The sequence below is a fragment of the Protopterus annectens genome, chromosome 15.part0 (genome assembly GCF_019279795.1).
Source record: "Protopterus annectens isolate FY-2018-M chromosome 15.part0, PAN1.0, whole genome shotgun sequence".
NCBI classification, from domain to species: domain Eukaryota; kingdom Metazoa; phylum Chordata; order Ceratodontiformes; family Protopteridae; genus Protopterus; species Protopterus annectens.
Genome location: NC_056749.1, coordinates 24,249,839 through 24,275,361, shown reverse-complemented (window position 1 = coordinate 24,275,361; position 25,523 = coordinate 24,249,839). Strand labels below are relative to the sequence as shown.

The 25,523-nt window shown below is 41.9% G+C and overlaps 1 protein-coding gene across 1 annotated transcript in view; it reads right to left on the bottom strand.

Annotated features, from left to right (window-relative positions):
* Positions 1-25,282, bottom strand: part of LOC122790010 (interleukin-12 receptor subunit beta-2-like) — a 1,182,445-nt gene extending 1,157,163 nt beyond the window's left edge. Inside the window, exon 1 of the mRNA XM_044057546.1 lies at positions 25,156-25,282. Within this exon, the coding sequence (XP_043913481.1) occupies positions 25,156-25,232 (77 nt within the window). The 5' untranslated portion in view covers positions 25,233-25,282. The remainder of the gene's footprint in view (positions 1-25,155) is intronic.
* Between the last annotated feature and the right edge of the window lie 241 nt (positions 25,283-25,523).

Genomic DNA, 25,523 nt, shown 5'->3' with positions numbered 1-25,523 from the left:
CTTTATAATAGAGTTAAAGTGTACAGATTTCCTAGATGGATGATAAGAGATATGGGCTTTTCTGTGGAACTTAGGAAGTAGATAGGAGGATGTAGATGTGATATTTAAGTGGTTGTTGGTGGATGCATGAGTTGAAGGAGGAGTTTGTAGAAAGGGATGGTGAAAGTCATTGAAGGTGAGATTGTTCATAAATAGTTAAGAAATAGGATGCAATCAGAAGAGGTAGAATAGTGTGACACAGTATGACTTTCTTGTGGTTAGACATTTGTACTTTAGTCATTGTTTGTAGTCTAATATAAGTTTTAAAAGAGGAGGAAGGAAGAGGGGCTGATAGGGGTAGATGCAGAGAAGGAAGATGTGAATGCTTATGTGGTGTATTGGTACTTTAAAGTGTAATAGCTAAACATATAATGTTGGAGTAGAGAGATGATGAGGTACAGTGATTGATTGGATGTTAGGGTTGGGGTGTGGCTTATGGAGGTATAAAGTCAGGTGCACTGGGGGTGGGTGAGATTTGAGGGTAGGGTAGGGGAGCGCAGTGAGCCTGCAGGACGAACAGAGCAGGTAGACCCAAGAAAGGGAAAAATGAGGAGGAGTTACCAAAGAAAAACAATCAGTAACACAATCACTAATGCTATCTGGAGAGTACAGGTAAGTTTGGTTTCCAGTGTACCTTAGGGCAACAGCACATGCAGAGATGAGCACAGTATGGGTAGCAGACACTTGAGACTTAACCATTCAAATTGGGGAATAATATTAGTGGGATAGCAATGTAGAGCTGGAGAAATGTTTGGGCAGCACACCTGAGACTTAGTAAGCTAGTATGGCCTTATACTGCCACCTAGTGGTGTAGTCCATGCAATGCAGCTGCTCCGCTATGCAAGGCCTGGGAGAGTGGGTTTGAGTAAAAAATACGACTGTAGTAGCTAGCTGGTATGCTCGCCGAGTTAAATATCAATTAAACAGTTAAAACAAAGTAAATAGGGTGGCTTCAAAAAACAGCATGTAAAGTCACCTACACGTTGAAAAATAATTACAGCTAAAGATAGGCACAGCTTTGTTGTAATAGCATCCACCCACGCAGTTCCGGAAAGTGTGTGTTGGAAGGTGGTTTCTTCGAGGCTGGGGGAAAACACCCAAAGTAAAGGGCTGAGGAGGTTGGAATACAAACAAAAGGAGAAAGAGAGTTATGTTATGTGAGTACTAGGACAGCATACAGAGGGACACAGGATACATAATAGACTTCTACTAAGTTTCAGAGTAAGCAGAGTTACAAAGGGGAGAATAGGTTTCAAAATATGTACAAAGGTACAATTGGGTATGAAGAGCCAACGAAGGACACAAATTGACCAGCAACTTAGTTGTAAGTGACCTTGTCAGGGGAGAGGAACACTTAATCCAATGAACTTGATGTATTAACATTATATGGCAAAGAAACAAACTGGTTTCACTACTACACACAGCATAAAAAAGAAAACATCCCATCAAAACCTTTTATAGCTTAAAACAACATAATGATAACATTTTAAAGAAACAATGACAAAAATCAGTATTACAATTTCCAGGAGGAAATGTAGTTCCCATCTGGCCTCTTCTTTACAAAGCATTTAAAATTGTTTAGAAGCAGATGTACTGAACATGACTCAGTCAATGCTTACAATAGTAAATCTTGCAGTATTGTGCATCAAAGTATGTTTACAAAACACAGTACAAGTATGTTTATACATTCGGGAAGTTTGTCCAGCACGGAGTACATTACATGTACATTCTATTAAATAAATTAGCCATCAATGTCACACAATCGCATGTCTGATTTGAAACGCATTACAACAATTCTTAATACTAAAAAAATGTACTCACTAATGTGTTTACAATAAAGACATCTCCCACAAACTGCACTATCCCCAACACTGGTCATTTTAGAAAATGCAACTTAAGGACTGGGGCCAGATTTAGAAAGTACAGTTGTGTACACTTACCATAAATGTAGATGTTCGAGTGTATTCACTGTTGCAGTCATTAAATTTGGGTTATCTGCCTGCAGGTAGCCCTCATCTGGCCTGAATATCAAAGTCTTGGATCCCTGCGTTGGATGCTTTCTCTTCTTCCATGACTTCAGGTCATCAGAGGTATAAAACATGCAGCCGACGCTATTACATCAGTTTTTCTTGCCCCGGATGTCAGGTGCCCCCATAATGGGAAGCAAATATATATATCAGGTTACACCTCCAATAAAAAGCAAATACACCAGAAAGTAAAAATACACTTAAACAAGAGGAAAGGTATAGCCAAGAGAAGTCAGGGGGCTGAAGGGATTGTAACCAGGACTTGCAACAGTTAATACACTCTAACATCTACATTTACGTTAAGTGTACACAACTGTACTATGTTCTTCGTGTTTCACTGTTGCAGTCATCACATTTGGGTTGATTCCCAAAGCTAAGGAAGGGAGGAGGAAGTTAGAGAGCATTAGGACCAGCTATTGAGCCCTGCAAGACTGCAGTGGCAAAACCAGCTCTGGATTTAGAAAAAAATAGGCAAATGATAATGCTTGGTGAAGGCATGTACAGAGCTCCAGGTAGCAGCTTCTAGGATGTCCCTGGTAGGGACTCCTCTGAGAAAGGCTGCAGAGGTAGATGCAGCCCTGGTGGAATGTGATGTTATCCCTTGTGGGGTAGGTTTTCCATGGTGCTTATTACAGCAGAAATGAATGCAGTGGGGTATCCACTTAGAAATGGTTTGCTTTGAAATGTCCTTCCCCTCTGCCCCTGCAGCAAAGCCAACTAGCAGCTGTTCAGATTTTCTGAGAGGCTTAGTCCTGCCCAAATAAAATCTAAGTTGTCTGTGCACGTCCAAAGAGTACAGAATTTGTTCCCCTTTGTTTTGTGGATTTGGGAAAAAATTAGGCAAATGAATAGACTGGTTAAGGGCCACACTAGACACCACCTTGGGCATAAAGGAAGGGTTGGTCATGAGGAAACCCCGTCTGCATGGAAAATGATGGAGGGCTTCACTGCCATGAGGGCCTGTAATTCAGGCACTCTTCTTGCTAAAGTGATGGCTAGAAGGAAGGCTGTTTTCCAAGAAAGGAATTTCAATTCTGCAGTTGCAGCTGGCTCAAAAGGAGGTAGAGTGAGGTTTTCCAATACAAAGCTGAGGTCCCAGGCTGGAGTAGGGGCTCTCCTGGGTAGTCTTAAAGTTTTGGCCCCTCTGAGGAATTGCTTTAGCAAGGGGTGAGAGAAGAGGGGTGGCTCAGTATTATAATGTGCTGAAATGGTAGTGGCATGAATTTTAATTAACGAGAAGGAAAGGCCCTTGTGCAGCATCTCTGTTAAGTACTGAAGAATATGCGGTAAGCTGGGCACCACTGTGCCCATCCCCTGAGTCTGGCTCCAGGAACAGTATATTTTCCAATTTTCAGCATAGGATTTTCTAGTACTAGGCCTCCTTGCCACCAGAATGACATCTAGCACCTGCGGTACTGAGGGATACTATTGGAGAACTCAAGGAATTAGCTAGGCTGCAAGGTAAAGGGTTTGAAGCTGAGGGTGCAGAATCTGGCCCTCCTGCTGGCACATCAGCAAAGGGGTCTGAGGCAGGTGCCATGGTTCCAGCAGTAATATACTGCACAAGAGAGGGTACCAGTGCTGGTGTGGCCATTCTGGTGCAATCAGTATTGTCCTTGGTTTGTCCTGTTTGATCATTAGCAGTACTTTCGAGAGGACAGACAGAGGGGGAGAGGCATAAACTGAGAGGCTTTCCCATGTGAAGGACAGAGCATCCACTTTCCAAGCTTGACTTTGGGGAGTCCTTGTGCAGAATTTGTCCAATTGGTAGTTCTGAGGGGAGGCAAACAGGTCTATCTCTGGATTCCCCCATTCGTTTCTCAAAAGGTTGAATATCTTTGGTTCCAGTTTCCACTCATGTGGGTCCATGAGATTTCTGCTTAGGTTGTCTGTTAGTGAATTTAGCTTGCCTGGCAGGAATTGAGCTTGTAGGTGCACTTGGTAGCTCAAGGCTGTGTTCCACAGAGCCATGGCTAGTTTGCAGAGAGGGTACGAATGGATTCCCCAGTGCTTGTTTATGTACCACATAACATTGGTGTTGTCTGTCTTTACCAATAATTGTCCTGGAAGAATGTGGTCTTTGAAGGCTGTCCGAGAATGCTGCACAGCTAACATTTCTTTTTGATTGATATGCAGGTGCATCTGACTTGCGTTCCATTTGCCCTGAATGCACTGCCCTGCCAGCTGAGCCCCCCCATGCATAGTCTGATGTGTCTGTTGTTAGGGTTTGGGTGGCAGGGAGTAGAGTGAATGGGAGCCCCTTGTTGTGGTGGCAGGCTTCTGCCCACCAAAGGAACTCTGTCTTTATACAAGGAATGATGGGAATTATTGATTCCAGGTCCTGAGAATGTTGACACCATAGGCTTTTTAGATACCATTGTAGTTTCCTCATATGCAGTCTTGCATATGGAATTAGTAGAATGCAAGAGGCCATGAACCCCAGGGCTTGCAGTATTTTCCTTGCAGATAGCTGGGTCTTTGTGGCCAGTAGTTTGAAGTAGGCTGTCAAATAAACTTGTTTCTCTGGCGTGAGGTAAGCGATCTGGGAAGTTGTGTTCAAGCTTGCTCCCAGGAATACAATTTGTTGGCAGGGTACTAGATGAGATTTCTTTTCGTTTATGGTTTACCCCAGTGAAGTTAGCAGTTTCTTTACAAATGCCAGATGTTTTAGTAGCATGTCCTGGCTTTCTGCCTGAATTAGACAATCGTCCAGGTAAGGGTATATTTGAATATTTCTTTGCCTGCAAAATGCAATGACTGGAGCTACGCACTTTGTGAATACCCTGGGTGTAGTAGATAAGCCAAAGGGAAGTGCAGAGAACTGATAGTGCCTGGAGCCTGCTCTGAAGCGTAGGTATTTCCTGCAAGATTCCCTTATTGGAATGTGCAGGTAGGCTTCCTTTAAGTCTAAGGTTGCCAACCAGGCATCTTTGCCTAGCATAGGAAGCAGCTGATAAAGAGTTTGCATTTTGAATTTTGGGATTACCAAAAAGGTGTTTAGAATAGACAGGTCCAGGATAGGACCTCAGGAGCTGTCTTTTCTGGGTACCAAGTCTTGAGTAAAAACCTTGTCCCCTTTCTTCTGCTGGGAGAGGTTGAATAGCCCTGATACTTAGAAGAGAGAGAGCCTGCTGTTGAGCCTCTGCCCACTAATTTGAGGGTAGGTCGGGCCAACCGTTTGGGGTTGGTAAAGTGTGGAAGTGGAATCTGTATCCTTGAAAAACTATATTTAAAACCCATTTGTCCTGGGTAATGAGTTCCCAGTTTTTTGCATGCAGGGTGGGCTTTCCTCCTAAGGGAGCAGGCAGTTGAGCAGGGCTTGGAAGGGTTAAGGTTAAGTCATTGTGACATTTTTCCATGGGGGGGGTGTCTTACTACTTCCATCTTTGGAAGTGGGAGCCCTCCTCTGCTTAGGCCTGTGTGTCGACTGAGACTGTACAGTAGCCTAGGTGGTCTGCTGTTCCTGGGTTTGGACTGAGAAGGCCTGGAAGAGACTGGAAAGGACCAATTCTTAGAAGGCCAATGCCTCCTAAATCTGGGAGGCTGTACTTGCAAGGAATCTTTAACAGTTTGCATATATTTAGCTTTTTCCTCCATCTTTTTAAGGACTTCTGCTTTGTTTCCAAACAGGCAGTCTTGGTTTAAGGGAGCATCCAGTAATTTAGCTTTAAAATGATCTGGAGAGTTTTGCTCCTTAAGTCAAGTATGCCTTCTAAGTACAGACCCAGTGATAGCAGCCCTGCAAGATGCTTCTAAAGAGTCAAAACCACATTGCAAAGTATGTTTACCAACTTGTTCAGCAGAATGTATTAAGTCCTGTAATTCTTTATGTTCAGCACAGTCAGGAATCAACATCATTTTCTGTTTAAGTAGTCCCACAATATGCTGCTGATACTTTAACATACGAACATGGCAATTTAAGGCCCTAATGGCCAAAGTAGCAGAAGTGTATACCTTCTTACCCCATTTGTCCAAGGCCCTGGAATCTCTATCAGAGGGGGTAGGGTTTTTGGTAGCAGTAGCCTTAATACCTTTTGGTCCTTGGGAAATTGTCTCTGGATCCACAGTAGGATTCTTGAATAGGAACTTGTAAGAGTCAGGTACTCTGTAATACCTGTCAGGTTTTCTGGGAGCTGGAGGTAAAGTGTCTGGGGCCAGACTAGATTTGAAGAAGGCATCATCTACAATGTCCAGAACAGGAGGGATAGCTAAAGGCCTGTGTTGGGGCAGGAGTAAGAAGTCTCTAAGCTTCTTTTTGAGTCAGAGTAAGAGCGTGCAAAGTTTCACCCAAATTAAAATCTTCTGGAGGGGAAGCAGAGGGAATGGAATCCTCTGCATCAGAATCCTGATAGGTAGATAAGGGCCAATCCTGGTAATCAGAAGAAACAGAAATTTCAGAATCCTGATCAGAAGAATCAGAAGGAAAATCAGTTCTAGGTCTCTTAGAGGGGGAAGGCTGGCTTCCCCTGATTAAAGTAATAAGGTCTTCAGCCATTCTAAGCATTTGTTTTTTAGGCATACAGGCCTGACCATGCAGTTTGGATGTTTGTTTTCTAGGGGTGGGTCGAGTATTAGGCCTTGATGAAGAAGATGGAGTCGGTTTGAAATGCAAATCTGTAGGCCTGAATACACCCTCAGCAGCTGGTGCCTGCACAGCCGCTCCGGACCCATCCAAGGTAGAAACATCCGCAGGTTCCATAGTCAAAGAAGCATCTCACGGCATACCGGACTCCGAATGGGTGTCAGTAGAGGCCTGAGAATCTGAAGTAGTGGGTATCACGGCCTGCGAAAGCACCTCACTGAGTCCCGGTGAACTGATGACTAGCTTAATGGAAGCATCGTCGGCAGTTTTGGACCTATGCGGTCTGTCTTTGTCTTTATCTTTACATTTTTTTGGAATATCGGTAGTCGGATGGCTTACCGAAGCCATTTCTGGATAGTTAAACTGAGTACCAAAATAATTTGCTGCGAAAATAGACAGATGACGAATAGTTCAGGGGTTGAATAAGGCAGAAAACCGACAGCGAGGGACGTCGTGGTCTGGGCCTAAGCAAGGAATGCAGTATGAATGAAAATCTTTATGAGGTATTTGCTTTCCACAGGTAGTACAATTGTTAACTTTTACTTGACATCGGTTAAGAGCAAGAAAAAAGATCCCAACGGGGTACTTAAGCTTTTTTCAAAGACTATGGTTCTGAAACTTGCAAATGAAAATTTCAGGAGTTGGCCGACTGGCACTTGCTAACTGTTTCTGCTTCGGGCACCGTGCGGCAAGAAAGACTGATGTAATGGCGTCAGCTGCATTTTTTATATCCCTGACGACCTGACGTCATGGAAGTAGGGACAGCATCCAACGGAGGAATCCAAGACTCTGGTATTCAGGCTGGCTGAGGGCTACCTGCAGGCAGATAACCCAAATGTAATGACTGCAACAATGAAACATGAAGAACATCTCAGATTTCACAACATTCAAACTGCAATACAACAATTAGGGAGATGAAAAAGAGAAGTAATGGGCAGTCCATAAGGAAATTAACTTCCCTCTATTCAAGCTCTTATGTTAAAGTGAGATAACTTGATGATACCCCATGACTAACATGTGGGTATTGTGAAATTTTAACAAAGTGTTTGTGATATCCTTAGCTGCCTAAAAATGATAGAGCAGGCAGAGGGAAACAAAGAATTGTGCAAATTTGAGAAATCCGCAGTAAGTTTCACAGTTAGCATCCTAAAAATACATCTGCACAATGTATGATATCTGCCACAGAATAAAGCTGAAAAAGGTTTATTTCATTTCAGAGCTATTACCTTCTTTGAGCTGACAATTAATAAGCTTATTCAGGCAAAAAAAGATACAACTTTATTTGTGCCTGGTATATTGAAATCTATTTTTCGTAGATATGGAATTCCAGAGACTGTATTTTCAGTCAGTGGGCCTCAGTTTAGCAGTTAAGCATTCTGAGCCTTTGCAAGAGAAAGGGAGCTAAATCATATTGCAAGTACTCCGAGACATTCCCAGAGTAACAGTCAAGTAGACAGAACATAACCAGTCAAGACTCATAAGAAGTCCAGACGAGCGGTCACCTGACTGTACTAAAACACAGAAACATTCCACCTCAAGGAACAGTAATAACACCAAAGGGTAAGTCTTCCTGAGCAGAATGCATTCTAGTAAGTTACCTACTGTCACTTCTCAACTGATGCTTTAATAGAAAGGTAATGTAGTTTAGCTGCTTCAGAAAGATCAGCAAAGATGAAACCAGTACAATGACAGAAATATCAACATGCTTCCAAGTTGTAGAAAAGACAGAACCTGAGTACAAGTTCAGATGAATCAACCTCAGAGTCAGTCAGAAGCAAACGATATAGGCAATGCAAAAGCCAACATTCTATTACATACAAAGCAATAATTTGTATATACAGAAGAAACAGGAGGCATTTGATCAAAATGGCTAATTCAGAGTGCAAGACGTGAAGCTTAGGACATGATCAGGCTACTTGGTAAGTGTACCACCCTCTCAGGATATGAGGGGAGCAGGAGACATCTGAAAAAGAAAAATGGACATGGGAAAGAAAAAGATTCAGTACGATGCAATATTTATGTAAAGGAGAAAGCAAAACGAATCAATACAAAAAGAGCAGCGGGAGAAAAATACAGGCAAAGGCACCCAGATATGGAAAATGTTACAAAACAAAAAATAAGAAAGCAAAGAAGAAAAGTAGAAAAGTGGATTTGTAACGGAGAAGGTAAAGAAAGTAGAAACTGGGGTTATTTATTACCTGCAAAGTGATGCATTTAGTGCAGAAAGTCTAACTCTAATAACATCACAACAGGATAGAGCAATGGATCCCCAAATTAAGGAGAAACCAGTGGAGTGGGAAACATCAGTTGTCACATGAAGATACTTTGGATCCTTCCACAGGAAACCAGCATAAAAATTCAGATGGATTTGCACAACAAGGACACTGTGGCAACTGACACAGGCAATGTTGTAGTGTGGTAGGCCAGTGAGTTCCCATATGAAAGAGCAACGGACAACACAGGATGTAACTGGAGAAAATGTGACACAGGAAGATGCTCTGGAACTTCCTATAGAATGCCCACAGAAATGGAGAACAAAAATGTGCCCTCAGTTTAGGAAAAAAATGATTTAAGAGAAGAGTTGCTTGATTTAATAGAGATAGACACACATATTAATATCAATGGAAGTAACAGACTGCAGAAATTCAAGAAAACCAAAAAAGTTATAAGTCTGATGAGACAAATGAGCACAGTAATTAGGACTGTTCATAGAGATTCATGCAATGTAACAGAAATAAATAGCATATATTACTGTGCAGCTAAATTAATAACCGATAAATTCTTACCACAAAAACACGGGGTAGTAAGGGAAAGGAAGGGGATAAATCAAATGCCATCACGCAAGTATCGAACAGAGAACTATAAAGCAATTAAGAGAAGAGGTGTCACTGTTAGAAGAGTATAAAAGAAGGAGTAGACCAACAAAAATACTCAAAGATACACGAGATAAATGCAGTGCGCGGTATTAGAACAGATCAGGATATATTGTGCACCATCACAAATAATACAGTAAAAGTATCAGAACAGGCAGAAACACTTAGAAGATATGCAGATAAATATAAAGGAAAAATACAAAATAAGCAATTTTTTGATGACCAAAAAAGTTTTATAGAAAATTGGGAAACAAGGCAAAAGGAATTGAAAAACTACCCAAAAAAGAAGACATAGATACATTTTGAAGAATTATCTATGAAGATCTTATGGAACATGAGAAAGAGACTAAATGGATAGAAAAAATAAAAGAAAGAATAAGAAGTTCAAAGGTACAGGATATGAAATGAGATGAAGTAACAGCCAGAGAGACTGAAACAAAGTTAAGTAAAGCTCCTAATTGGAAAACCCAGGTCCAGATGCAGTATCTAACTTCTGTGTCAAAGTATTGTCATTTGTACATGGACATTTAACTATGAGCAAGAACTATTTATATGCAATCCTGAACAGACACCAGCCCAGTTAACAACAAGGAAAAACAACATGTATTGTTTTGCAAATTTTAGCCAAGCCTGGATGTTTTTCTGTGTAAGAAAAGGTTTCTGTTTTGCAACACTACCCCATAGCTCAGACATATAGACAATTCAGGAGATTTTTGTCACATGTAGTACACAACCAGTACTTGCCAGAAATTCCTGTGTCTCCTTCAGTGTTGTTGTAGGTCTCTTGGCAGCCTCCCTGACCAGTTTTCATCTTGTCTTTTTATCAATTTTGGAGGGACATCCAGTTCTTTGCAATGTCACTGTTGTTCCATATTTTCTCCACTTTTTGATGACTGTCTTCACTGTGTTCCATGGTATATCTAATGCTGTGGAAATTTGTCTGTACCCTTCTCCTGGCTGATACCTTTCAACAATGAGATCCCTTTGATGCTTTGCAAGCTCTCTGCGAACCATGGTTTTTGCTGTAGCAGGCAAGTGAGTTAACGTCAGGAAAATCCTACTAGGACAGCTGAACTTTATTTGGGGTTAATCTGAGTCTCTTGAATTGATGGCAGGTGTGTACCCAAGAAGGCTGAATGCTGTAACTAAATCAAAAGGTGCTTCAACAAAGTATTAGTTTAAGGGTGTGCACACTTATGCAAACAGTTTATTTTATGTTTTTTATTTATTATATTTTTTCCCTTAACAGATTTGTTCATTTTTCAATTGAATTGTACAGGTTATAGGTCACATTAAAGATGGGAAAGGTTTTGAAATGATTTATTGTGGTCTCATGTTTTTATATTACAAAAACCTGGCATTTTAACAGGGGTGTGTACACTTTTTATATCCACTGTACATATCTGCTGACCTCAGAAGACCCAAATGTGGTGAAAGTTTTGAAACATGAGGAGAATAAGTCTAAGATGACTTCCCTGCTTAGTTTAGCAGAACCATAATGGCGTCAAGTGGAAATGGAAATAAAACCAGAAGTAGATAAAATTCAGGCAGCAACTGAATGTGCCAAATAACAAAACAAATAATGCAAAGTGAAGGATCAGATGAGAAGGCAAGAAATGTGGAAAATGCACAAACATAGTTGCAAGTATAGAACACTCTTTGAACAACCTCACGTTGATCAGGATCGAACACAGGAATGGTTAAGGACAGGCAAATTTAAACCAAAAGATTAAAGGTTAATACTGGATGCCCAAGATAGTGGACTACATACATGTTGGTTTACAGAGTCCATTGAACATGTGGGAGAAACAGACAAATGTAGGTTTTGTAAAACAGAATTGGAAACCGTTGCACATCTTGTTGCTGGTTGTGATACATTAATGGCAGAAGGACTGTATACTGAAAGGCATAATAATGTGGCAAGACTGTTGCATTGGGGATTGTGTAAACATTATAATACTGAAGTAACTGAAAAACACTGGAAAGGTGAACCACAAAGCATTATAGAAAATGAAAAGTTTATATCACATGGAATAACCCATTACCAAGAGTTCAAAAAACAGATGCAAGAAAACCAGATATAGTAGTCCACGTAAAGAAGAAAAAAGTAGCACTGATCACTGAAATTGCCACATCCAGTGATTACAGTGTCTTATGTTCAGGCAGACACAAAGTCATAAAGTACCAGGATTTGCAGGCAGAAATGAGAGCAATGTGGAAGAAGGATACCCAGACAGTTCCAATAGTAGAAGGAGCAAAAAGTCGTATAAAAAAGATTTTACAGTCCTGCTTAGATATGTTACTGATGTATGTAACTCCATACGAATTGTAGAAGGAGACATTACTGGGCACTGCAAGTGCTGCGAACAGCACTTTTGGATAACATCAACTATTGAAATAATAATAATTTCATGGAGTTTAATCATACTTTGACTTAGGAATGGGGCCCATTCCCGTCATGGTATTAAAAACCCAAGAGACTTGAAGAAATTAAAAAAGACAAAAGTCCCAATATGAAATATCAGTGTGAAGTCACATATAAGTTTGAAACATTTAGTTCCGATACACCTGCAGAATTTTCTGTAGCAGCTATATACTTCTCATGATAAGGAAAAGATTCAGAAAGTTCAAAGATCCAATTCACAAATTTCCGATATGCAGGGATACTCCTATCCAGTAGGCTGACAGGACATGAGTACAGAGTATGAGTTTACATGATGTACATAACAGCTGAAATTCTGAAATATATAGCTATTGTTTTATTTCAGTGTTTCTGAAACTGGGGTCCATACGATGCATTCCAGGGGTCCGTGAGCTCACCTAGATTTTGGGCATCATCAGTGACCTTGTAAAAAAAGTCTCTCCTCTCACAGTCAATTTATAAAAAAAAAAGAAGAAAAAGACTCTTCCCTGTGTGCAGCTGAGCTGCTTAACTTCCACGTCCGTGGCTAAGCAGCTGCTTGCCCTGAGTTTGTAGAAATGGAAAGAAGGAACAGCATCCACGTTTGCGGCTGATGCTGAGCAGGTGCTCACTTGCCCTGTGTTTTCTACTGGGCAGTTAGAACTTGGAGGGAAATTTAAACAACTGTTCTGCTCCCTCTAAGTAAGGTCTGGGATTTGTGCTGCTGACAGAAATTACTGCAGAGCTGATCCGGATGATCTTATTGAAAACCGTAGCCAGAATGTATTTTTTTTTAATAAAGACTTAAAAAATGAAGTGATCTGTGCAAATTTTTGCCTCATTTGTTCCATTTCTCATAAAATAGTGTTTTCTGGCAAATCCCTGGTAAATTGTTTCGGACTGAAGTCAGAAAATAATGGCAGACATTTGAGCTTTAAACTTCATATCTTTCAGAATATTCGTACTAATGCAAAATTACTTTCTTTGAGAGGTACGGTGTGTGTGTGTGTGTGTGTGTGTGTGTGTGTGTGTGTGTGTGTGTGTGTGTGTGTGTGTGTGTGTGAGATGTGTGTATATATGTGCGTGTGTGAGATGTGTGTGCGTGTGTGAGATGTGTGTGCGTGTGTGAGATGTGTGTGTGTGTGTGAGATGTGTGTGCGTGTGTGTGTGTGTGTGCGTGATGTGTGTGATGTGTGTGTGATGTGTGTGTGTATGTGTGTGTGTGTGTGTGTGTGTGTGTGTGTGTGTGTGTGTGTGTGTGTGTGTGTGTGTGTGTGTGTGTGTGTGTGTAAGAGGGAAGAAAGTAGCTGTGCATGTGTAAGAGGCAGGGAGGTGTGTGTGTGTGTGTGTGTGTGTGTGTGTGTGTGTGTGTGTGTGTGTGTGTGTGTGTGTGTGTGTGTGTGTGTAAGAAATAAGTAGCATACCCCTCAGCTGTCCAGCTGTTTGCAGAATGTCCAGATGTTTGCCCTATATGTTTGTCTGTTCTGTGCAAATGTTTTGTTTAGCTAGCTAACAAATGGTATCACTACTGTTGTATACAATTTTACAACAGTGTTATTAGCACAACAGGTAGCATGCTTGAATTTTAATTCAGAAGGCTGTGGGTTCTACTCCCATGTAGATGGATTGCTGCAACTGTGTTTTATTTTCAGGGTGTGGGGTACTGAAGTCATGAATATATCCATCCTTTGGATGAGATGCCTTGTAACTATGAATCTGTTTTCAGTTTACCATTTCTTATGTAACAGAAGTAGGCAACTTATTCTTCAAGGGCATCAGGCACTGAATTGGTATGTAGATGAAGCACTGAAATACAAAGTTGTTTGTTAGCAGCAACCTTTTTATTTGTTACAGATATCTTTAAGGTGTAATTAGATGACTTGTACTTCTGCAGAGACTGTGCATATTGCCTGATACTTGCGGATTGTAATGACAGAAGTTCGGGTGGCCTTTTATGGTTGAAATGTTCTAAATTGGGCAGTTTTGTCATTTTTGGTTCATATGTTTTGTTTCATTGCTTACTGGAAAAATGTGCAAAACTATACATTTAAAACACACTCTACCAAGTGGTACTGTATTATACAAGGGATATAATTTAATTATTGTGTCTTAAAATTTAATTATACAATCAGGAAAGTGAATCAAATAACTTTTGCATGGTCCTAACAATGTTCACAAAGACTTTGAAAACAGCCCAAAGCTAAACTTAATCCGCCACGGGCCAGATGCATTGTCTTTGACTGTGGGTTTCAGTGCTGTTTCAGTGAATGTGAGTTTCAAAGGCAGAAAAGTTTTAATGCTAAGTCTGTTTTCATTGTGAGACCGCATTACTTTGTTTAGCTTTAGCAAATGTCTATCAGTGTTTGTGTTATAAAATTTGAAATAAAAGTTTTAAATGAAATCCAAATATCTGTAATCATTGTAGAAATAAAGCAGAAAACAGTATGCACACAGAGTTTTGAACAGTGTTTATGGCAACTGGGAGATAGCCAAATAATGGGACACTGAAATGGCTGCATGGGGGGGGGGCTAAGTGGGAGGGTTGGGGGAGTTGATCCAAACATAATGTATGTGCCGCCACCTATAGGGGTCTGCTAAAATATTTCTTTGATAAAAAGGGGTCCTCCAGCTTGCAAAGTTTCAGAAAGTACAGTTGTGTACACTTACCATAAATGTAGATGTTAGAGTGTATTCAATGCTGCAGTCCTAACCATTGGGTTATCTATGCTGTGGTAGCCCTCAGTCGGTACGAATACCAGAGTCAAGGTTTTGTGTGTCGGCTGCTGTCGCTTGCTGGGTGACGTCAGGTCATCTGAGCTATAAAGGAGAGCAGGCGATGCCATTACCTCAGTTTTTCTTGCCTTAACCAACCAAAGAAGTCCAATTTTAATAATTATTAGTAGTTCTGGGTCAGAGACCCATATAGAAATATGTGTCTCTGTAAGGACAGCAAATATCGGGGAAGGAGGGAGGGAAAGCATGACCACAGCAGTGAGAATACACGAACATCTACATTTATGGTAAGTATACACAACTTTGCTATGTTCTTCCTGTTTCACTGCTGCAGTCCTAACCATTGGGAAGATTCCCAAAGCTGAGGAGAAGGGTGGAAGTTAACAGAAACTTAAGATTGGTTGAGCATGCCCTGTAGAACTGCAGAGGCAAACCCAGCTTTAGCTTTTGAGAACAGATTCAGATGGTAATGTTTGGTGAAGATGTGGACTGAAGTCCATGTGGCAGCTTCCAGGATGTCCTTGATGGGTTACCCTCTAAGGAAAGCTGTGGAAGAAGAGGTAGCCCTAGTGGAATGGGTTCTATTGTCCCTAGGGTGTGGTTTTCCATGCAAGGACTAGCAAAACTGGATGCAGTGTGCTATCCATTTGGAAATGGTCTGTTTGGCTATTGGTTTCCCCTGTGCCCCTGTTATAAAGCTGACCAAGAGCTGGTCAGTTTTCTTGAATGTCTTTATGTGATCCAGATAAAATCTGAGTTGCCCGTGCACATCCAAAAATACAGTATCCTTTCCCCCTTGTTCTGAAAGTTAGGGAAGAAGGTGGGCAGGTGGATGGCCTGGTTGAGGGTAACATCCAAAACCACCTTTGGCATGAAGGAGGGATTGGTTCTCAGGGAAACCCTGTCTGTATGGAAGATGATAAATGGCTCAATGGCCATTAAAGCTTGAAGCTCTGACACTCTCCTGGCTGAAGTAATAGCCAAGAGAAAAACAGTCTTCCAAGAGATGTACTTTAGTTATGAGGATGCTGCAGGCTCGAAGGGAGGCAGAGTAAGCTTTTCTAAAACACAGCTCAGGTCCCAGGCTGGGGTGGGCTGTCTTCTGAGAGGCCTGATATTACAGGCTCCTCTAAGGAATTGTTTGATAAGGGGGTGGGAGAACAATGGCTGTTCTGTATCAAAGTGTGCCAAGATGGCAGAGGCATGGATCTTTATGGAGGAGAAGGAGAGACCCTTACTAAGAAAGTCAGCAAGATAATCTAGAATAACAGGAATGGAGGGCATATGTATGTCTGCCCCCCTTGGAATGGCTCCAGGAGCAGAATCTTTTCCATTTTCCAGCGTAAGATTTTCTGGTGCTGGGCCTTCTGGCTTCTGTAATGATGTCAAGGACTTGCTTGCTTAGCATAGATTCCTTGTTGGTTTTGGTAGAATAAGCCATGCTGAGAGCTTGAATGTATGAATGACTGGGTGCAGCATTGTCCCCCCCCCCCGGGATAGCAGGTGAGGTATCAGAGGTAGCTGCCAGGAGGGCTGGTGAGATAGGCTGTGCAGCAGTGGGTACCAATGCTGTCTGGGCCAATCTGGGGCAATGGGTATTGCTCTTGGTTTTTCCTCCCTTATCTTGGTTAGTACTTTTGGAATGAGAGGTAGAGGTGGGAATGCATACACAAAGAGGGTATTCCAAGGGGAGGTCAGGGCATCGACCTTCCAGGCCAGGTGATGGTACTCCCTGGTGCAGAATTTCTGTACTTGGTGATTTAAATGAGAGGCAAAGACGTCCACCTGGGAGGTCCCCCATGTGTGGGTAATTTGCAGAAAAATGTCTCTGTGGATTTGCCACTCATGTGGCTCCAGTAGGTTTCTGTTTAGGTGGTCTGCTAGGGTGTTGCTGATGCCCGGAAGGTATTGGGCTGTAAGATGTAGTCCCATGGATGAGGCTGATAGCCACAGGTTCATGGCTAGTCAGCACAGGGGGTAAGATTGAGTCCTTCCCTGTTTGTTGATGTACCACATGACTGTGATGTCTGTTTTTATGAGAAGAACCATTGGTTTGAGGTAGGGTTTGAAGGATGCCAGAGTGTTTTGCACTGCTATCATTTCCTTTTGGTTGATGTGCAAGGGTAGTATTTGTGTGTCCCAGAGACCTTGGATGCATCTGTCTTCTAGGTGGGTGCCCCAGGCTATGTCCAAAGCATATGTAGTTATGGTATGGTCTGATGGATGGAGGGTGAATGGAAGTCTCTTGTTCAGAGCACAGGCCTGGGCCCACCAGAGGAACTCGGATCTTATGCAAGGGATCACAGGCAGGGAGGTGTACAGAGGTTGTGAGTGTTGACACCATAGGTTCTTTATGTACCACTGAATATTCCTCATGTGCAATCTGGCCAGAGGTACCAGGAGGATGCATGAGGTCATGTACCCTAGAGCTTGCAGGAATTTTCTGGCAGAAAGCTGGGTTTGGGAGGCCAGAATAGTGAAGTATTTTGGTAGGAAACTTTGTTTTTCTGGGGAGTGAAAGGCCATTTGGTGTTCTGTGTCAAGTAAGGCTCCCAGAACTATGATTTTCCTGGTAGGTATCTGTTTTGATTTTCTTTCATTGATAGTAAACCCCAGAAAGGCGAGTAGGATTTTACAAATGACAGGTGCTGCAGGAGCGGTTCCTTGCAGTCTGCCTAGATGAGACAGTCGTCCAGGGAAAGGGTAAATGTGTACATTGTTTTGCCTGTAAATGTCAATAGCAGGAGCTAGACATTTGGTGAATACCTTGGGAGCAGTAGATAAGCCAAAGGGCAAAGCAGAGAATTGAAAGTATAGTGATCCTGCTCTGAAGGGCAGGAATTTTCTGTATGATTCCCTTATTGGGATGTGCAGGTAAGCATCCTTTATGTCTAAGGTGACCATCCAAGCTTTGTTTGGCAGCATAGGTAGAAGCTGTTGTAAGGTAACATTTTGAATTTTGGGATTACCGTGAAGATATTCAGAAAGGATAGGTCCACGATGGGACTCCAAGTCTCCTCTTTCCTGGAAACAAAGAATAGTCCGGAATAGAATCCTTTTGCAACTGGTTCTGGAGGTACAAGTTCTACTGCTCTTAGGGATATTAGGTTTTGCACTTGTTTTAGTGCTTCTGCCCACTGGTTTGGAGGTAGGTTTGGGTACCCTCTTGGAGGAGGTAGCTCTTGGAAATTTAATTTTTACCTCTGAGCAATGATTTTTAAGACCCACTGATCTTTTGTTATAGAGTTCCAATTTTCTCTGCATAGAGATAGCCTTCCTCCTAGCTTTTGGTATGGTGGAGCCAGGCAGAGATGGGAAAGGTAGTCATTGAGAGTTTTTTCCATACAGGGTTGCTTTTGAACTCCTTGCTCTAGTGTTTGAGGGGGCCATTTTTTAGTTCTTTGCTGGCCCTGGGTTTTTGAGTCGGTGGGTCTGTCCTTATGCCTTGTGCCTGCCTGTTTGGTGCAGGAAAGGACCAGTGTTTAGAGGGAAAATTTTTACTGAACCTAGGAGGTTGTATTTGAAGAAAATCTTTAACAGTCTGCATCGATTTTGCTTTGTCTTCCATTTTTTTAAGTACCTCTTCAGTTTTCGGTCCAAACAAGCTGTCTTTGTCAAGAGGTGAATCCATGATTTTGGCTTGGACATGCTCAGGGAAAGGTTGTTCCTTCAACCATGCATGTCTTCTGATAACAGATCCTGTCACTGTTGCCCTGCTAGAAGTTTCTAGCGCATCAAATCCACAGTGCAAGGAGTGCTTTGCCACCTGAGATGAAGAGTGCAGTAATTCTGTTATCTATTTATTGTTGGCAAAATCTGGTAAAGCAGAAATGTTCAGTTTCAAAAGTTCCAAAGTGTGCTGTTGATATTTTAACATATGGAACTGACAGTTGAGAGCCCTTTTAGTTAAAGCTGTAGAAGTATATACATTTTTACCCATCTGTCCAGGGCCCTGGATTCTTTGTCTGAGGGAGTAGGATTATTTGCAGAGGTAGCCTTAACTCCCTTAAGTCCCTGAGTAATCACCTCTGGATGTGCTATAGGATTTCTGTAGAGGAATTTATGAGAGTCAGGTATCCTGTAGTATCTGTCATATTTTCTGGGGGTGGGTGGAAGGGTGTCAGGGGTAAGGCTGGATTCTTGGTAAACATCATCTACCACCTTCCAAGATGGATGGGATGGTCAGAGGCCTGTGCTGGGGGAGGTCCAGAAACTGTCTTAGTCTTTTCTTGGATTGAGGGAAATCTGTTGATTCCCACTGGAAGTGTGCCCTGAGGGTGTGGAGGGTTTCCCCAAAGGAAAAGTCCTCTGGAGGTGATGCAGAAGGAATAGAATCTTCTGCATCTGAGTCTTCATAGACAGTAAGAGGATTTTCCTCTTCAAAAACAGAAGAGTCAGATCCCTCTGAATCTAAATCTGATTGGATGTCTGGAGAAGGTTCCCTTCTCCTTTTGGCTGGAGTGGCCTGATTACCCCAGATGAAAGTAATGAGATCCTCTGCAATTTTAAGCATTCTAGCTTGAGGAGGGGGAGGAGTAGTGGAATGGTGACTTTTTGCTGTTTCCTTTGGAGTAGCTCTAAGTCTGGCCTGAAGAGTATCCCTCAGTGCTGTTGGTGTGTTAGTCAGAAGAGAGGGCAAAGGCCTTCAAGTGAAAGCTGAAGTGTAAGCGGTATCCTCGGATGCCGGTGCCTGCTTAGTGGCTCTGGACCCAACCGAGGCAGAGACAGCCAAAGGCTCATTAGACAATGCAGACATCTGCAGCATACAGGATTCCAAAAGGGTGTCAGTAGAGGCCTGCGAAGTAATCGAGTCAGGCATCTGGGGCTGCGAAAGTGCCTCAATAAATTCTGAAGAACTGACGACTCATTTAGTGGTGGTGTCATCGGAAGGCTTGGTCTTATGCAGTCTATCTCTTTCCTTATCTTTATGTTTTTTTGGAAGATCTGTGGTTTGCTGACTGACAGATGCCATATCGGTAAACGGAGATGGAAGATGAAAATAACTGGCTATAAACACAGCTCTACAATGAATAGTTCTAGTGTTAAAGAGGGTACAGAACCGACAGCGGGGTATGTCGTGATCTGGGCCTAAGCAAGTGATGCAGTAAGAATGGAAGTCTCGGTGTGGTATTTGCTTTCCACAGGTGAGACAGTTATTGACTTTTTCAGACATTAGTTAGTGCAAGAAAAAGTAAGGATCCCCAACGGGGTACTTAGCTTTAGACGTTTTCAGTTGAAGTTCGAAATCTGGAAACAGCCGACCGGCACTGTTGTGAATTGCTTCTGCACTGGGCTCCAGAGCAAGAAAGACTGAGGTAATGGCATCGCCTGCTCTCTTTTACAGCTCGGACAATCTGACATCCCTCAGCAAGCGACAGCAGCCGACGCACAAAACCTTGACTCTGGTATTCAGACCAAATGAGGGCTACCACAGCATGGATAACCCAATGGTTAGGACTGCAGCAGTGAAACACGAAGAACATCCACTGTTTTATTTTATTTTACATTTGTTTACTAGTAGAGTACTCTGATTACAACTGATCATCTGTAGGTACTAGACAAGGAAACAACCACGGTGTGCTAGTAAGCAGTTTACTTATTTTATTTACTTACTAAACTTTGTAAATCCACAGGAACGAAACCAAAAGCCAGAGCCCAAAAAAAGAAAAAAAAGTAAAAATTACACAGAGGAAAAAAAAAAACTAACGTTGATACACAGAAGCTTCTTCCACACACCAACTAACAACAGTTCACTTCTTTTAACCTGTTAGTGATCAGGTGGTTAATTAAAAAATTTAAGGATAAAAGAAAGGTGAAGAAGGAAGCAAAGCAGCAAATTAACACAGTGAGCAAGAGACTAACCAAAGAGTGTTGATTGATTATTGGCACTATTGTGGCACATATACATATATAAATATAATATAATTAAAAAATTAAAAAAACTTAACAATTTATATCAAGAAATTATCAAGAGAAGATTGCCAACAGTTCAACTGGGATAATATCCCATTTGTATCCCATTTTTAATGGAGGCCCAGGGAGAAATGCTCCACACTGACATAACATAGTTACAGTTATTACAAAGCACAATACAGGGCAAACAATATATTAATTAAGTAAAAACTCAGCTTCAGTTCATACAATGTGAAGCTATAAACATATAGTGCAAATATACAGACATATAACAAGCTGTAAAGAACATTGTCAATAGATAAGAGTATTCACAAGCTGCAGTTCATATAGATGACATTAAACACACTGAGTACACTCTATGGAACAGTCACTGTCATTAGTAATGTATAACCTAGGCAAAGTACTTCTCTTTTAACATAGTCAAAGCATGCTGATGGTGGACAGAGGGAGGAGCAGGTTCAGCCTGTGGAACTGCAGGATCAGAGCCTGGTTTTATACAGGTAGTCTTCAGGTTTCATATGGGTGGTCTTAGGTTTCATATGGATGGTCTTCAGGTTTCATATGGATGATCTTCAGGTTTCATATGGATGGTCTTCAGGTTTCATATGGATAGTCTTCAGGTTTTATATGGGTAGTCTTCAGGTTTTATATGGGTAGTCTTCAGGTTTTATATGGGTAGTCTTCAGGTTTTATACAGATGGTCTTTAGGTTTTATATGGATAGTCTTTTAGTAGTAGTTTGAATTGGAGAGGTTAGCATTAGAAAACAGTCAGTAGATTAAATCAGTTAACAGTAAAATTTTGCATAACTGGATAGTAATCCTGCTACACCATTATTTACAATACCTTAGTCATTCACCAAAAGCTGCGTATACAGAGGTAACTGAGGTTTAGAGGTTTAAGAAAGTGGAATTACTAGCCATAGAATGCATAAGTTATGTTCTCAGTCTTCACACAGCAGTTGAAGATGCCAGGAGTCAGTATCAAGCTTGTGTCACAGCTCCACGCTTGACAGTCTCAGACACAGTTTAGAAATATCTTACAAGCATGATGGGCAAACTGCTAGCAGAGGGTCATTGCTCAGTAATGTCTTGGCATGGGGTCACTGCTGTGTAATGTATTGGTAAAGAGTTACTGCTGTTTAATGCACTAACAAAGGGTGACTGTTCTGTAATGTGCTGATAAAGGGTCACTTTTGTGCAATGTGCTGACACAGTATCACTGTTGTGTCGTGTGCTGACACAGGGTAATTTTTCTGTAATGTGTTGACACAGGGTCACTCATTTAAAGTCCTAACACAGGATCACTTGTGTAGCAGTGATAGCATGAGGGATTTACTCTGTAATGTGAAGACACTGGGTCACTGTTGTGTAATGTGCTGAGACAGAGTCACTATTGTGTAATGTGCTGACACAGAGTTACTCATATAAAGTGCTAACATAGGGTCACTGCTGTGTAATGTTCTGACATAGGGTAGCTGTAGCATAATGTGCTGACACAAGGTTACTGTTGTGTAAAGTGCTGACACAGGGTCACTGTTGGGTAAAGTGCTGACATAGGGTCGCTGTTGGGTAAAGTGCTGACATAGGGTCACTGTTGTGTGGTGTGCTGACATAGGGCCGCTATTGTGTAATGTGCTGACACAGCACCACTGTTGTGTAATGTGCTGATATAGGATCAATGTTCTGTAATGTGCTGACACAGGGTCACTCATTTGAAGTGATAACACAGGATCACTGTTACATAACAGTGATAGAATGAAGGCATTACTCTGTAATGTGATGACACAGGGTCACTGTTGTGTCATATACTGACACAAGGTCATTGTTCTGTAATGTGCTGACATTGGGTCACTCATTTAAAATGCTAACACAGGATCAATGCTATCTAACAGTGGTAGCATGAGGGCATTACTCAAATGTGATGGCACATGGTCACTGTTGTGTAATGTGCTGACAAAGGGTCACTCCTGTGTAATGAGCTGAAACATTGTCACTGTTGTGTAATGTGTTGACAGAAGGTTACTCATATAAAGTGCTAACATAGGGTCATTGCTGTGTAATGTGCTGACACAGGGTCACTGCTGTGTAATGTGTTGACACAGGTTTACTCATATAAAGTGTTAACACAGGGTCACTGCTCTGTGTAATGTGCTGACATAGTGTCACTGCTGTGTAAGGTGCTGACACAGGGTCACTGCCGTATAATGTGCTGACATAGAGTCACCACTGTATAATGTGCTGACAAAGAGTCACCACTGTGTAATGTGCTGACATAGGGTCACTGTTGTGTAATGTGCTGACACAGGGTCACTGTTGTGTAATGTGCCGATACCGAGTCACTGTTATATAATGTGCTGATGCAGGTTCATTGTTGTGTAATGTGCTGACAGAGTTACTCATATACAGTGCTAACACAGGGTCACTGCTGGTGTAATGTGCTAACACAGGGTCGCTGCTGTGTAATGTGCTGATACAGGTTCATTGCTGTGTAATGTGCTAATGCAGGGTCACCATTATGTAATGTGCTGACAGACAGTTATTCACATAAAGTGCTAACATAGAGTGTCTGCTATGTAATGTGCTGACACAGGGTCACTGCTGTGTAATATGCTGACATAGGGTCACCACTGTGTAATGTGCTGACACAGGATCACTGTTGTGTAAGGTACTAACATAGGGTCACCATTATGTAATGTGCTGACACTAAGACACTGTTGTGTAATCTGTTGACACAGGAGGGTCACCATTGTATAATGTGCTGACAGACAGTTATTCACATAAAGTGCTAACATAGAGTCACTGCTATGTAATGTGCCGATACAGGGTCACTGTTGTGTAATGTGCTGACACAGGATCACTGTTATGTAAAGTGCTGACAGAGGGTCACTGTTGTGTAATGTACTGATACAGGGTCAGTGCTGTGTAATGTGCTGATACTGAGTCACTGTTGTGTAATGTGCTGACAGAGAGTTACTCATATACAGTGCTAACATAGGGTCACTACAGTGTAATGTGCTGACACAGGGTCACTGTTCTGTAAATTGCTGACATAGGGTCATTGTTGTGTAATGTGCTGACACAGGGTCACTGCTATGTAATGTGCTGATACTGAGCCATTGTTGTGTAATGTGCTTTCATAGGGTCACTGTTGTGTAATGTTCTGATACAGGGTCACTGCTGTGTAATGTGCTGACAAGGTCACTGCTGTGTAATGTACTGACACTGAGTCACTGTTGTATAGTATGCTGACATAGGGTCACTATTGTGTAATGTGCTGATACAGGGTCACCGTTGTGTAATGTGCTGACAGACAGTTATTCACATAAAGTGCTAACATGGGGCGACTGCTGTGTAATGTGCTGACACAGAGTCACTGTTCTATAATGCAATGAAACAGGGTCACTGTTGAGTAAGGTGCTGACACAGGGTCACTGCTGTGTAATGTGCTGATACTGAATCATTGTTGTGTAATGTGCTGATACAGGTCCATTGTTGTGTAATGTGCTGACACAGGGTGACCGTTGTGTAATGTGCCCAATACTGAGTCACTGTTGTGTAATGTGCTGATACAGGTTCATTGTTGTGTATTGTGCTGACAGAGAGTTACTCATATACAATGCTAACACAGGGTCACTGCTGTGTAATATGCTAACATAGGGTCACCACTGTGTAATGTGCTGAAACAGGGTCACTGTTGTGTAATGTGCCGATACTGAGTCACTGTTGTGTAATGTGCTGATACAGGTTCATTGTTGTGTAATGTGCTGACAGAGAGTTACTCATATACAGTGCTAACATAGGGTCACTGCTGTGTAATGTGCTGACATAGGGTCACTGCTGTGTAATCTGCCGATACTGAGTCACTGTTGTGTAAAGTGCTGACACAGGGTCACTGTTGTGTAAAGTGCTGATACTGTGTCACTGTTGTGTAATGTGCTGATACAGGTTCATTGTTGTGTAATGTGCTGATAAAGAGTAACTCATAGACAGTTCCAGCACAGGGTCACTGCTGTATAATTTGCACACAGGGTCACTGTTGTGTAATGTGCTGACATAGGGTCACTGCTGCTTAATGTGCTGACACAGGGTCACTGTTGTGTAATGTGCTGATACAGGTTCATTGTGTAATGTGCTGACAGAGGGTTACTCATATAAAGTGACAATGCAGGGTCACTGTTGTGCAACAGTGGTGGGATGAGGGCATTACTGCTTCATGTTGTAGAACAGAGTCACTGCCACTGGTAATGTGCTGGTGTGGGGATGCTAGTGATCCAATCTGCAAGCAAGGGATTACTGGAGGAATACTGTGCTAACACATGGTCATCTGAGGTCAATACCTAGGAGCTTGTAAACTGCTTTGTGAAAAAGGACAATAATAAAAAGAGAGTCAAGCGCAATGTAACAGCCTGGGGTCACCACTAGGATAATATGTGTCGCAGTGATATTCTGGCATGGTGTTACTGTCAGAGGAAATGTGCTGGCAATGGAAATAGAAAAGTTACAGTGAAGCAGCTACTTTACTACAGGTTATTTATCCTTCACATCAGGTATAAGCACCCCCCATGACAGAGTCAGGACAAACTCACTGCTGTTGTTTCATAAGGTACAAAGTGTAATTGGTGGCTATCAATGGGTGTCGTCCTCTATGCCACGTGCAGTTCATGTCTGCATCCTGTCCTGCACGGAAACACCTCAGGTTCCGGATCTCATCTGGAGGATCTAAACAAACACAAAAACAAATGGAATAAACTGATTATTTTCAAGAAAACTAATTAAAGTGTAACAATTTGATAGTAAAAACATGGAAAGTTAGAATGAGATACAGCTACTTTCTAAATCATCTGTCTTTGGTCCAGCTTCTCTTTGCATTAAAATTACTTTATGACAAAAAGATCACCTCCCTCTATTCAACACTTACCTGAGCCTCTCATGTTCAATAATGATAATTACCAGT